At 43.3% G+C, this 14001-nt stretch overlaps 1 protein-coding gene and 1 long non-coding RNA gene across 10 annotated transcripts in view; one reads left to right on the forward strand and one right to left on the reverse strand.

Annotated features, from left to right (window-relative positions):
* scn8aa (sodium channel, voltage gated, type VIII, alpha subunit a) overlaps positions 1–14001 on the forward strand; it is a 131499-nt gene that overhangs the window by 70720 nt on the left and 46778 nt on the right. For 7 of the 9 annotated variants that reach the window (XM_088368783.1, XM_088368779.1, XM_088368778.1 and 4 more), the window contains 7 exons: positions 2252–2566; positions 3814–3949; positions 4170–4408; positions 8593–8766; positions 11003–11359; positions 11656–12129; positions 12273–12390. In XM_088368783.1, the coding sequence (XP_088224909.1) occupies positions 2252–2566; positions 3814–3949; positions 4170–4408; positions 8593–8766; positions 11003–11359; positions 11656–12129; positions 12273–12390 (1813 nt within the window). The remainder of the gene's footprint in view (positions 1–2251; positions 2567–3813; positions 3950–4169; positions 4409–8592; positions 8767–11002; positions 11360–11655; positions 12130–12272; positions 12391–14001) is intronic. The other 2 variants (XM_088368787.1, XM_088368782.1) reach the window with 1 other exon arrangement.
* On the reverse strand, positions 361–5961 carry LOC148401311 (uncharacterized). The gene is made up of 3 exons (XR_015857099.1): positions 5759–5961; positions 2952–3008; positions 361–2528 (listed from the first exon to the last, which is right to left on the reverse strand). It is a non-coding gene; the product is annotated as an uncharacterized LOC148401311 (long non-coding RNA).

Consider the following 14001-nt stretch of genomic DNA (forward strand, 5'->3'; position numbering starts at 1 on the left):
TATATATATATATATATATATATATATATATATAATATAATATAATATAATATAATATAAATATAAATATATATATACATACATACACATACTACATACATACATACATACATACATACATACATACATACATACATACATACATAGTACATACATACAGTGAGGCAAAAAAGTACTTAGTCAACCACCAATTATGCAAGTTCTCCCACTTGAAAGATGACAGATGCCTGTAATTTTCATCGTAGGTACACTATAAGTGACAAAATTAAAAAAAAAATCCAGAAAATCACGTTGTCTGATTTCTAAAGAATTTATTTGCAAATTATGGTGGAAAATAAGTATTTGGTCAGTAATGGCTCCGATCTGGGGCCCCATGCAAGATCTCACCCCGGGGGGTCAAAATGATCACAAGAACAAAAATCCCAGAACCACATGGGACGTAGTGAATGACCTGTAGAGAGCTGGGACCAAAGTGACAAAGACTACCATCAGCAACACTCTACGTCGCCAGGGACTCAAATCCTGTAGTGCCAGATGTGTCCCCCCGTCTGAAGAGAGCATTTCGATGATCCAGAAGAGGATTGGGAGAATGTCAATCTTCAGACGGGCCTGGACATATATCAGGGGTGGGCAAACTTTTTGACTTGCGGGGGGCCGAACCAGGAGCAGATGGATGTAGTATTTGTGTTAAGTGATAGAAATGACATGTAAAGGTCATTGCATAAAAGGTTGTTACTTTTAGTAGGTAGTAAAGCATGGATATTCAAAAAAAGCTTTTTGAAAACAAATGCATTTATTAACAGCATTAAAAAAATATTTCACCAAAAAACTACTATCAGTGATTCTCATTAAATACGACACTGTTATTATGAATAATAGTTTCCATCACTTTAGCACCTGCAGGTCAGATTTATGAAATATGTTTATCTAATGAGGCGAAATCACATCAAACGGCAAACATTCTGACCAAATACATCTTCTTGAAGAGTCAGTGAAAGAATACATCTAAATAAAGTAATAAAGAAATCAATAGTATTGTTGGTCTCCCTTTTTTGCTAGGGCATCATGGTCTGGAGTAACATTTGTTGTGGTAATTCTTAGGATAGAGCCGAGTTGTCCGTCCATTAACCTAGATCTGTGACGGGCTTTGTTGACGTTCATGTGGCTGAGCGTCTGCTCACACACGCAGGTCGAGCCAAATGGTCCACTCTTTTTTTAAACACTCGGCACTCAGTGTCCACCTTTCTTTTCCTCGGGCACTCATTTTAATGGAAGGATTCCAGGGGAAGGTTTGTGGGTGGCATTAGCGTAAAACCTTATCTGAAAGCTCAGTGCGCAAATTACGAGAATGCTGACGTCATAGCCCACACTCGAAATTTGGCACTGATGGAAAAAGAGCGCGGAGTGCGCCGGGTCCGTACTACTGAGTACGTACACGCACTTGTGAGTGCGCACCGAGCTTTCTGACACGGCTTCCGGGAGAAAATGCGCGGGCGGACGCTTCCCCATCTATTGGGGAAACATAGTAATTGCAGGAAAAATGACCCAAAAATTTTTTAATAATACAATTTATTCAGGTTTGGCGGGCCGGATTAAACGGGCCGTAGTTTGCCCATGTCTGACATATATTTATAAATAAATTTAAATATTTATATTGCAGGGCACAGAGACAGACAACCATTCGCACTCGCACTCGCACTCGCACTCACACCTATGGGCAATTTAGAGTGCTCAATCAGCCTACCATGCATGTTTTTGGGATGTGGGAGGAAGCCGGAGTGCCCGGAGAAAACCCACTCAGGCGCGGGGAGAACATGCAAACTCCACACAGGGAGGGCTGGAGGTGGAATCGAACCCGTACTTGGATGAGAGAATACCATATGGAATACCATATGCTGTAAACTTATCTAGCCTCTGGTGGGGCAAGCTAGCCCAACTCATTGCTGGTCCCAAACCTGGATAAACAGGGAGGGTCGGAATCCAAAACCTCATCCACAAAGATGTCCCTGGGTATGAAAGTAACTTGGAAGATGAAGAAATACCCAAATCGTTTATACTACTTATGTCTATTTACCTGTACTGTATTTTCAAAATTTTATCCAATATCACTGTTTTACTGACATGTTCACATCCAAATCTAGGTAAATAACTACACATAGGTGTCAAGAGTAGGCAGTGTTTTTGGGGTTTTTTCCCCAGTACAACCTTGCCCACATCTCAAACATTGCCTGTTTTTTCTGCTCCCTTCTAGTCTCTCCTGAGCATACCAGGCTCACCTTTCCTGTCCCGCCACAATAGCAAAAGCAGCATCTTCAGTTTCAAAGGCCGTGGCAAGGACGTGGGTTCAGAGAACGAATTTGCGGATGACGAACACAGCACGGTGGAGGAGTGTGAGGAGCGCCGGGGCTCCCTGTTCAGCCCATACCGCCGCAGCAGTTACAGTGGCTACCACGGGAAGCGGAACAGCACGGTGGATTGCAACGGCGTGGTGTCCCTCATCGGCCCTGGGCCTGGTGGACGCCTTCTGCCTGAGGTGAAAATAGATAAGGCAGCTACTGACGACAGTGTAAGGAAGTCATTGAGTAGACCTATCTAGGCATGGAACCCCCCCCCCCTCTTGTCCGCTCCTCTCTTTCTTTATCTTCTGATCTGTCATCTTTGCAAAGCCGTATGTATCTCTTGGCGCCTAGCCTGCCCCCCTTTCTCCTCCCCCCAATGCCTGCAGTGTATGCTGCCCTCCATAGTAAAGCAAAGGATGGAGTCATTAACAAACGTACTTAAAGCAGCCCCACATTTGACAGGTTAGTGAAACTAGGTCTGTCACTGAGTTTCATAATTCTGAATGTCAGTGTGTGGTGCAAAATGAATGCTTCTCAAATGACACCCAGCTTATATATTTATACTACATCATTCCCACCACTAAAGCGACATGTAATGATGAGTTAACGTACTTCATCACAGTGTATTGCTGTGTTTCTCCTTCAGGCATCCAGGGCCTCTGCAAGCCTCTGCAAGTAGGTGGAGGAGAGTCAGGGGACAGACATTTTTATTTGCTTCCCTAATGTATACGTAGCTTCCATCTCAAAGCAGATAAAGACATTTTATCTGCTTCTCTAATGCATAGATCACATCTCAAAGGAACATATTTTAAAAAGCAAAAGAGAGCTGCTGTCCTTGTACGTATGTATGCCTTGACCTATTTCTGTTTTTCAAAATACCTGATTAACATGACTGAATTGAATTTCTATAGTGCGACAGTAGTTAGCATGGTAGAGCCACACCAAAAAAATAAAAAAGCATGACAAATGGATCTGTCAATCCCTTTCCTTCTCTTTGACTTGGAGCATGCTTGGCATGACCACTGGATTGATGTGAACGACTCGCTTATTATTATTATTATTATTTTATCTCTTTCCAATTTTTGCATTTATAAAAATAAACAGCAACACCGTGCCATCAGTTTGCAAGCAAAACCCAAGATTTCGCAATGACATGAAAGGCCCCAACGTGCATTCCTGGAGAGCAGTTGATAGCTGAGTCTTAATTTGGACAACCTCTCAAAATTTGCCATTAGGTGTAATAGTTAATCTCACCTCAGCATAAATTTACTAAATGTACAAAGGCCCATTAACTAGCAAAGGGACATAAAATGAATAAAATGAAGGATATTATCGATGCTTTCCCACCAACAGTCACGATGACTTTTTATGGTCAATGGTGTTGTCCGCTTCCCTCTGCCAGCCACCGGTGGCGATGTAGGATGGTGTTCATGTCCACTCCATGGGTGCTTGATTCTTCCTCTCCTCCTGACAGCCCACTACTGAGGTTGAGGTGAAAAAGAAGCTGTCTGGCTCTCTGATGGTGTCTGTGGACCAGCTCAATACCTCCTTTGGGCGGAAAGAGCGGGCCAACAGTGTCATGAGCGTCATTACCAACACACTAGTGGAGGGTACTGCCTCTTTAACCCAGCTTTTTAACCTGCATTTCCATTATTCTTTAACTAGGGCTGCTCTTATTGTTTGTTTAGTTTGACATGTGTTTCCTGCTTATCCGCTTTGCATAGCCAGTGATACAGATACATACAATTGTTCTGTCTCTCAAGTCCTTTCCATGTTGGATTGCTTCACACGCACACGTACGTTTGGTTGTGACATCTGATCTGTCTTCAGAACTGGAAGAGTCCCAGCGCAAGTGTCCACCCTGCTGGTATAAATTTTCAAACACATTCCTGATATGGGAATGCTCCCCCACGTGGCTGAAGATTAAGGAGATTGTCAATCTGATAGTCATGGATCCCTTTGTGGACTTGGCCATCACCATCTGCATCGTCCTCAACACGCTCTTTATGGCCATGGAGCACTACCCTATGACACCCGACTTTGAGGACATGCTCTATGTGGGGAATTTGGTGAGTGAGTGGAAATGCAATTCCTTCTCTTGGGGTTGAAACCAGCCTTTTATTCAGCCTTTGTTGTATTTTCTAGCATTTTATAAACAGGCATGTCAACTGACATGACTTCCCTCTTATGGGTGGGAGGAGACACACCCCTGTCGACATTACAAAAATCAAAATGCAATGAAATTAAAGTCATTACAGATACACCTAAATCTCGATTTTAATCCGGACTTAGGGGTCCAGAATTTGGGAATCGCGTAAATCCCGAAAGTATGTTGTACAGAAAGTCTTGTTTTTTTTTAGAAAGGCATGTTTTTAGGCAGCCAAAGGGGTCCTTTATTACGTTAATTTAGGTCAGGCATGTTCTTGGGCAACGTAAGGGTCCATTTGCCGTCCGTGACCCACACACATCAAAGTCTGTTGACATTTCATTAAAAGAGAAGCAATACGCAGATGACAATATCAGGCGGATTGAGTAAATAATTTTGATGCTATGTGAATTGAATGAAAGAGAGAATAAAGCAGCCACTTATTCTAATACTGTGTCCGGCCACGCTCTTTGACTTGTGAGTGGCTGTGTGGATGAGGTGCTTCTGCAAACTTCCCCCTTTCCGAATCAAAAACAATCCTAGCTATCCCTAACACTGTAATAAAGCAGTCATAAAGATGAAACAACACTACTTCTTCTTATTAAAGGCCTTTAAATTGGTCACGGAAATTCATCAAATCACTAACGCTAAGGTTTACGTGCTCGTCATTTAGCTTCGTAGGGTCCTTACATCATCCATTTAAAATACCACTTAAAAACATATTCCCGATGAAAAAAATTGGGGTCCATGACCAAACTGCGTTCGACAGAAAGTCATGTGAAATCAAAGCATGTAAAATTCAGGTTCAGGTGTAATTGATGTTTCATTCATTCCTATCAGGGAATTAAATTGTCAGGGCTGCAGTACCAATTTCAAAATACAGTAGCAACCAACACAGTACAAATAAAGAGAATCCCTGCTCTTAAGTCAAGCTGACCTTTTTACGTGTTACATTTTCGCAATGGACTTTTTATTTGCACTTTCCTATCGGGTGGTGTAAACTACCGTATTTTTCGCATTAAAAGGCGCACTGGATTATAAAGCACACCCTCATTGAATTTTTTATTTGAGAAATTATTTCATATATAGGGCGCACCGGATTAAAAGGCGCATAAAGCTATACTGCAACAAACTGAGGTTTACTAGGGCTGCGGTATGCATCCACTAGCCAATAACCAATGAGCCCTATGTAAACAATCGCGTTTCTCAAACTATGTCCTATAAAATGATCGGAACTGACTAAAGTTCGATCTAACACATTGGTAATGCTTACCTGTGTTTCCCTTCCATATCGAAAAATTAAAAAAAATTAACAGTGCAGCCTATTTTGACATGAAATAGCCTCGTGCGTATAGCAGCTATCATTATAGCATTAGCCACCCGCAAACTCCCATGAGCCTCAGCTCGTAGACTCCCATGAGCCTCAGCAAAGTGTCGTGGCAGCCCCCTGTAAACAATCGCGTTTCTCAAACTATCTCCTATATACGATTGGAACTGACGAAAGTTCGATTTAACACATTGGTACTGCTTACCGATGTTTCCTTTCCATATCGATCCGTAAATTTACTCGAAACATTAACGGAGCAGAATATTTTGAAATGAAATAGCCTCGTGCGTATAGCAGCTATCATTATAGCGTTAGCCACCCGTAAACTCCCATGAGCCTCAGTAAAGTGTCGTGGCAGTCCCCTGGAAACAATCACGTTTCTCAAACTCTCTCCCATAAAAGTGCTCAGAACCGACTAAAGACTGATTTAACACATTGGTGCTGCTTATTTATGATTCCATTGGATATTGATCCGTAAACGTACTCGAAAACATTAACGGAACAGCCTATTTTGAAATGAAATAACCTCGCGGGTACAACAGCTATTCAGTGACGCCCCCTGACCACGGTTGCCGTAATGCTAGATCAGCGGTTCTTAACCTTTTTGACTTTGAGGCCCAATTTTTATAGTACAGAGTGGCCCAGGGCCAATTAAATGTTTACACTGTATAGGTTGAATTGATTCAGTCATGGTTTGATTTGTAACCAAACCCACTTACAGTTTAACAACCGATAAACCTTGTGAAAAAGAATGACATGATACAATGGGATCATCACAAAGATTTTTGTTAGACACAAATGTAACCTGCACACACATCAAACCTCTGAATACGCTGATAATTCCTGGCACAAATCAAGGTAGGACAATGTTTTTTTTCCAGGATCAAGTCACTCTTTTTAATTAAAAATTAATTAATAGTTAGATTTTATATGATAAAATAAATAATAAAAAATAAATAAATAATTGAAAAACTACGTATATATTTATACATATTAAAGAATACATTTGTAAAAAAGATGACAAAATAAATACATTCAAATAATTTAAATTAAAAAAGTACAAATAAATATTTGTAGTAAAGTGCAAATGAAACTATAGCATTATAATCTGCAGTCACTTAACAATTGGCTCAGCAGGCATGCAGAAACAGAAGCGGCAGGCAAAACCAACTCCTCCGTTATGGCAAATGCCACACGTCTGACTACGAGGTAGCTGGCTTTCAGTGCACATTTGGAGCTGTAACACATTTGGAGTCAGTAACATAACTGACCTTTTCTGCATCTGCAGCCCATTTTGTTTTCTTTTGAAAAATTACACCGAATTACACAAAATTTCCCAAGAGCGTCGGGTGTTTGGTCTGTAGATGGCGCTGTAGTTTTGAGGACCTTAGCACCTCATTTGACAGTGTTAGCCCACACATCAAACACTGGGCTCTCGGCGCTGTCTTAGTACCTCTGTTTCCGAAGCCGTATTTTCTAAAGTCAGGATTGTACCGATGAGTAAACCTATTCTTTTCTGGGGGGGTCGGCACAATATTTGTCATTTTTCCGTTTTAAAAACTTCTCCATACTTTGACGTCTCACAGCTTGTGTATAAGAAGAAATTCTTCTTCTTTGTCTACTATATTGCATCATTGCTGCCACCATGTGGTCAAAAGCTGCATTGTAACTGCGCTTAACGTATCTCCGGTGTCTTTAGTTGATGGCCTATGCAGTCATGTGGCCTTTGCGGCCTACAGGTGCAAAACTGAACGTTTTTTATGGCCCTTGAGGTGACGCTGGCAGCCCACGTTTGGGCCAGGGCCCCATGGTTAAGAATTCATGGTTTAGATGACCCTGTTCCTTAGCTCTGGATGCTTCAGTATCACATTGTCTTGCTCAAGCACTGTGGTTAGAAAATGACTTTCCTTAAAGTGCATGAGTAAATACCAGGGAGCCTGTTTTGCATGATGTGTCTACCATTGATGCACTGCACTGCAGTATGATTTTCATGGTTTCTAAAACTGACCACCCTGAACCAGTCATTAAGGTAGTCATTAGGGTTAACTTTCCTTTGTTGTTTGTCAAGATTTACCCATGCAGTATTAGTGTCGTTTTGGAATGAACTTACAGTAAATACAAGCAGTATAGGACAAATTGATGTTACAAACAACTTGTTTGACCCCAATCATGAACCTTTATAAAATTTTCTGACCCCTGGTCTCCATCTTGCAGATTGTTTGGGGCCGAGCATTGCGCTGTGAAGACCCTCTTAAATCAACGTTTATTTTCATTCTGAAGAATGTTATTTTTTTTAGCACTAATCTTTGCAAGCCAGTGTAATCTAGTGAAAATGCATTTTTTTCCAGAAGTTCCCAAAATGCCCCTAGTGCCAATTGATTAGTTGCTCATCCTGGTAAATCAGATTATATTGCCCTGAACAATTTCACTAGTTGATGACAAAAATTTGGAGGACCCATAATAAGACGCACATAAAAGCCCATGCCTGCTTTGAACAGTAAGTTGGCCATTTTAGTTTGAAGAAGCTGTTTTGGCTAAATCCCAGGTCTTGTACTCCATACTTGCCAACTTTGGGTTGTGAAAAGTACGGATATTTTTTTTTTTCTTCGGCGTATCAGCCCACAATTCTTTTGCCCGCGGGGGCAAAGGAGTTATTTGTCAAAGTGGTTTCTTGCTTCATATGATACACACTTGCCAAGATTGGGTTGTGGAACATGGGTATTTTTTTTCATCATAATTCTGATTATTTCTAAGATGTTTACTGCTTTCTCCCCTGCCAGGTGTTCACTGGGATCTTTGCTGGGGAAATGATGTTCAAACTAGTGGCTATGGATCCCTATTACTACTTTCAAGAAGCCTGGAATTGTTTTGATGGCTTCATCGTGACGCTGAGTTTAGTAGAGCTGGCTCTAGCTGACGTCGAAGGGCTGTCAGTCCTGCGGTCATTCCGACTGGTAAATGGTCATTTGAGCAATAGCACATTGATACAGTATCTCACAAAAGTGAGTACACCCCTCTCATTTCTGCAATCTTTTAATTATATCTTGTCATGGGACAACACTGAAGAAATGATACTTTGAGACAAAATTAAGTAGTCACTGTAGAGCTTGAATAGCAAAGTAAATGTATTGTTACTTCAAAGTAACTCAAAATACAACAATGAATATGTAAGATGCTGGCAACAAAAGTTGCCAGCATTTTACACCCCAACTGAAAATGTCAAAATTGGACCCAAATGTCAATATTTTATGTGGCCACCATTATTTTCCAGCACCGCTGTAACCCTTTTAGGCATGGAGTTCACCAGAGCTTCACAGGTCGCCGCTGGAATCCTCTTCCACTCTTCCATGATGACATCACGGAGCTGGTGGATGTTGGAGACCTTGCGCTCCTCCACCTTCCATTTCAGGATGCCCCACAGATGGTCAATAGGGTTTAGGTCTGGGGACATGCTTGGCCAGCGGCGACCTGTGAAGCTCTGGTGAACTCCATGCCTAAATGTGTTACAGCAGTGCTGGAAAGTAATGGTGGCCACACAAAATATTGACATTTGGGTCCAATTTTGACATTTTCAGTTGGGGTGTACTCACTTTTGTTGCCTGCATTTTTCACATTCATTGTTGTATTTTGAGTTACTTTGAAGTAACAATACATTTACTTTGATATCCAAGCTCTACAGTGACTATTTAACATTGTCTCAAAGTGTCATTTCTTCAGTGTTGTCCCATGACAAGATATACCGTATTTGCCGGTGTATTGGTCGACCTTTTTCGATCCAAAATCGACCGAAAAAAATCGACCTCGACTTATACACCGAGTCATAAAATTTAACTTCGTATTCATCGCTTCAAATGTGATGGTAACCAAGGCTGTTTCTCATGCATCTCATTGTGCGTTGCACTTAGAAAATTTGAACCGGGCGTCGAATGAGGCTCCGTGATTTCATCCGCGGTGCTTATAAAGTGCCGATCCGCTCGGCGGGAGCTATTTTCGGCCACTTGGCGCGTGCGCACGGCCTCCCGGATGTGCCGGGCGGCGTGCGCGAGCTCGCCGGCTGCTGGAAGTCGAATGAGGCTCCGCGATCTCCTCCGCGGTGCTTATAAACAGCCGATCCGCTCGGCGGGAGCTATTTTCGGCCACTTGGCGCGTGCGCACGGCCTCCCGGATGTGCCGGGCGGTGTGCGCGAGCTCGCCGGCCGCTGGAAGTCGAATGAGGCTCCGCGATCTCCTCCGCGGTGCTTATAAACAGCCGATCCCCTCGGCGGGAGCTATTTTCGGCCACTTGGCGCGTGCGCACGTCCTCCCGGATGTGCCGGGCGGCGTGTGCGAGCTCGCCGGCCGCTGGAAGTCGAATGAGGCTCCGCGATTTCATCCGCGGTGCTTATAAACAGCCGATCTGCTCGGCGGGAGCTATTTTCGGCCACTTGGCGCGTGCGCACAGCCTCCCGGATGTGCCGGGCGGCGTGCGCGAGCTCGCCGGCCGCTGGAAGTCGAATGAGGCTCCGCGATCTCCTCCCGGTGTTTATAAAGAGCCGATCCGCTCGGCGGGAGCTATTTCCGGCCACTTGGCGCGTGCGCACGGCCTCCCGGTGGTGCCAGGCGGCGTGCGCGAGTGCGCTGGCCGCTGGAAGTCGAATGAGGCTCCGCGATCTCCTCCGTGGTGCTTATAAAGTGCCGATCCACTCGGCTTGAGGCTATTTCCGGCCTCCCGGTGGTGCCGGGCGGCGTGCGCGAGCTCGCCGGCCACTGGAAGTCGAATGAGGCTCCGCGATCTCCTCCGCGGTGCTTATAAACAGCCGATCCACTCGGCTGGAGCTATTTCCGGCCACTGCGCATGCGCACGGCCTCCCGGAATTTAAACACATTTCGTCAATAAATTTCGCATATTTCTGATTGAATTTTGAAGTTTAATATAATGCAAAATTGAGCTCGACTTATACAAAGGATATATCATAAAATCGTAAATTTCCGTCGAATTTTAGGGGGTCGACTTATACACCGAGTCGACTTATACACCGGCAAATACGGTAATTAAAACATTGCAGAAATGAGAGGGGTGTACTCACTTTTGTGAGATACTGTACATCTTGTGAAGTATGCACATGTTGGGGGGGCTATGCTATTTGTAGAATTTAATGATTTTACATGACCTGACTAATAATGACCTTCCACACTCTGCCCTTTCTCCAGCTTAGAGTGTTTAAGCTGGCCAAGTCATGGCCAACTCTCAACATGCTGATCAAGATCATTGGCAACTCTGTGGGCGCTTTAGGGAACTTGACTCTCGTGTTGGCCATCATTGTCTTCATCTTTGCCGTGGTGGGCATGCAGCTGTTTGGAAAGAATTACAAAGATTGTGTGTGCAAGATCCATGCTGATTGTAAGCTGCCGCGCTGGCACATGAACGACTTCTTCCACTCCTTTCTGATTGTCTTCCGGGTGCTGTGCGGTGAGTGGATTGAGACCATGTGGGACTGCATGGAAGTGGCTGGCCAGGGCATGTGTCTCATCGTCTTCATGATGGTCATGGTCATTGGCAACTTGGTGGTGAGTAGGTGTTAGATAAATTATCCATATTGTGATTTATCACAGGTTTTATTTAAGAAAATCATCTTATGATAATAATAAGCTGTTTACAAAGTGCTTTTACTGACTAACTAGAACACAAAGCCCAGTCAAAAAAATGAAAACAACCTAACCGCATAACAGTAACAGTAATAAAAATCACAATAACAGTCATGAATAAAGTACCTGCTATCTATCTTTACAAGCTGACAAAAAACTGTTGATTGCCCAAATTGCTATCACATTTGTGTACCTTTTTCCTTTTTCTTGTTGCAAAGGTATTGAACCTGTTCCTTGCTTTGCTGCTGAGCTCATTCAGTGCAGACAACTTGGCTGCCACAGATGACGACGGCGAGCTTAACAATTTACAAATTTCCGTCATTCGTATCAAAAAAGGCATTGCATGGATCAAAGCCAAGGTGCGTCTGCTGGTGGCCAGCCTGCTGAGGAAACCACCCATGGAGGATGAGCAGAAACCTTTGGACGACATGTATGACAAGAAGCTGAACTGTATTGCTAACCACACCGGGTTGGACATAAACCGAGATCTGGACTATGCAAAGAACGGCAATGGCACGACCAGTGGCATTGGCAGTAGTGTGGGCAAGTATATGATCGATGAAGACCACATGTCATTCATCCACAACCCCAACTTGACCGTGTGCGTACCTATTGCGGTCGGGGAGTCTGATTTTGAGAACCTTAATACAGAGGACTTCAGCAGTGAATCAGACATTGAGAACAGCAAAGAGGTGAGTATGACTCAAGCTCCACTTCCAACAAGCAGCACAGCCCATTACAGTTTGAATATGAGTGTGTTTTCAAACCATGCAGACATGATTGACAACAATGTATTCTGCGATGCTAGTTTGTTTAAACATCTGCGTCTTTGCAGCTGGATGACACCAGCTCGTCAGAGGGTAGCACCATTGACATCAAGCCAGATGTGGAGGAGGTGGTTGTGGTGGAGACAGTGGAAGAATACATGGAACCCGAAGCATGTTGGACAGATGGTGAGGCCACTGCTCCCATGGTGCACATTATCTTCAGTCAACAGCACCGAGACTCCCTTGGGCTGAGTGACAATGATAGCTAGCTGGGTGAAGGACAGTTTCATTTTAAAGACTCACTCGAGCATGCCCACTGTTTAATATCACTGTCTGACTCTCTCTATCCCTGTGACTGATCCCTAAATGCCCTCAAATTCATGTGCATGTGCAGTATGCCTTTTGTGTTTACAAGACACTCAGTGGGAGGTGTTTTTAGCCAGAAATATCAGTTAGGTCACAAAGAAGCCTGCTTTCAGGGTATTCACGGGGTTGTAAAGGGTATTAAAATGTAGTTATGAAATTAGCAAAAAACTAAGTCCATTACAATGTTGTAAACGCCATCCAATGAGGTATTAAATTTTCTAACCACTATCCACCTTTAAGACTTTTTCCCATTTGCATTAAGTGGCGGCCTATTCCCTAGAAATCACGTGGTTTCATTTATCTTATAAATTATTTATAATTATCGTTCGAATAGCACCTGTGACATATGTTGTGTAGTGTGCGGCATTAATGCAATACTGTGGATGCCAGTCACTGTAAAAAAAAATATCCATCAGTGTGTGTTCGTGGTGAAAACGTCAACAAAATAATTCATGCCTACATAATTCAGTCAAACCTCGGTTTTTGACCACAATCCGTTCCAGAAGGCGGTTCGAGAAGTGAATCGGTCGAATTCCGAATATATTTTTCCCATTACAAATAATGGAAAAAAATTTAATCCGTTCCAAGACTAAAAAAAACGCCTTTTTTAAGCATTTTTTCATTTGCGCATTTTTGTCCGATCACACAGCTGCAGCGCACCGCCAACCGCGCAACCGTGGCGCACTGCCGACCGTGCAACTGCACCGTGCTGGTTGCATTATTGTGACAGAGCCGTCGCTGAAATTTAGAAAATATTTTTAAAGTCCTGATGTACTTTCCAAAATTTAAGTGGACCTCAGTGCGCAGGGAGCTTAATTTGGTCCAATCACGCAACCGCAGCGCGCCGGGCGCTCACGGTCGCATTGCTTTAAGAGCGTCGTTGTGTTTTAGGCATGATTAGGGGTTAATACAATCCTCAAAGTAACGAAAATACAATAACGAACGGAGTCAGTCCGCAACCGGGCCGCGCGTTCGGGTTTTCTCGGTCCTTTCGGCTCATCTCGCGACCTCCAAATTTTGTTCGACAACCGAATCAAAACAATCTAGAATTTTCCGTTATTCCGATTTGTTCGAGAACCAGGACGTTCGAAAACCGAGGTTTGACTGTATTCCCGAGGTATGGAAGCAAAACTAAATGTAAGTTTTCCAATATCTGGTTGGAGATTGCTATATTCAAAGACTCACAGCGACCAAACACAACTCATACACCTCCAATGAGGTCATTAAACATATTGCATATTCGGCAATATGTTTAATGACTCAGAAACAGCAAAAAGCTTTGTGTGCGTCAAGGACGAGAATTGCTTGGCAATTAAGTTTGGTTTAGTGCCATACTTTGAGAAGAAGCCAGTGAGTGTCAACAAACAGTTCAACTCGGTTCCAGGTTAACTGGCTTCCCGAATTGAGATGTGACCATTAGGGCAAAGCCAG

Source organism: Syngnathus floridae, chromosome 2 (genome assembly GCF_059516105.1).
Source record: "Syngnathus floridae isolate MCC-2025c chromosome 2, RoL_Sflo_1.0, whole genome shotgun sequence".
Lineage (NCBI taxonomy): Eukaryota > Metazoa > Chordata > Actinopteri > Syngnathiformes > Syngnathidae > Syngnathus > Syngnathus floridae.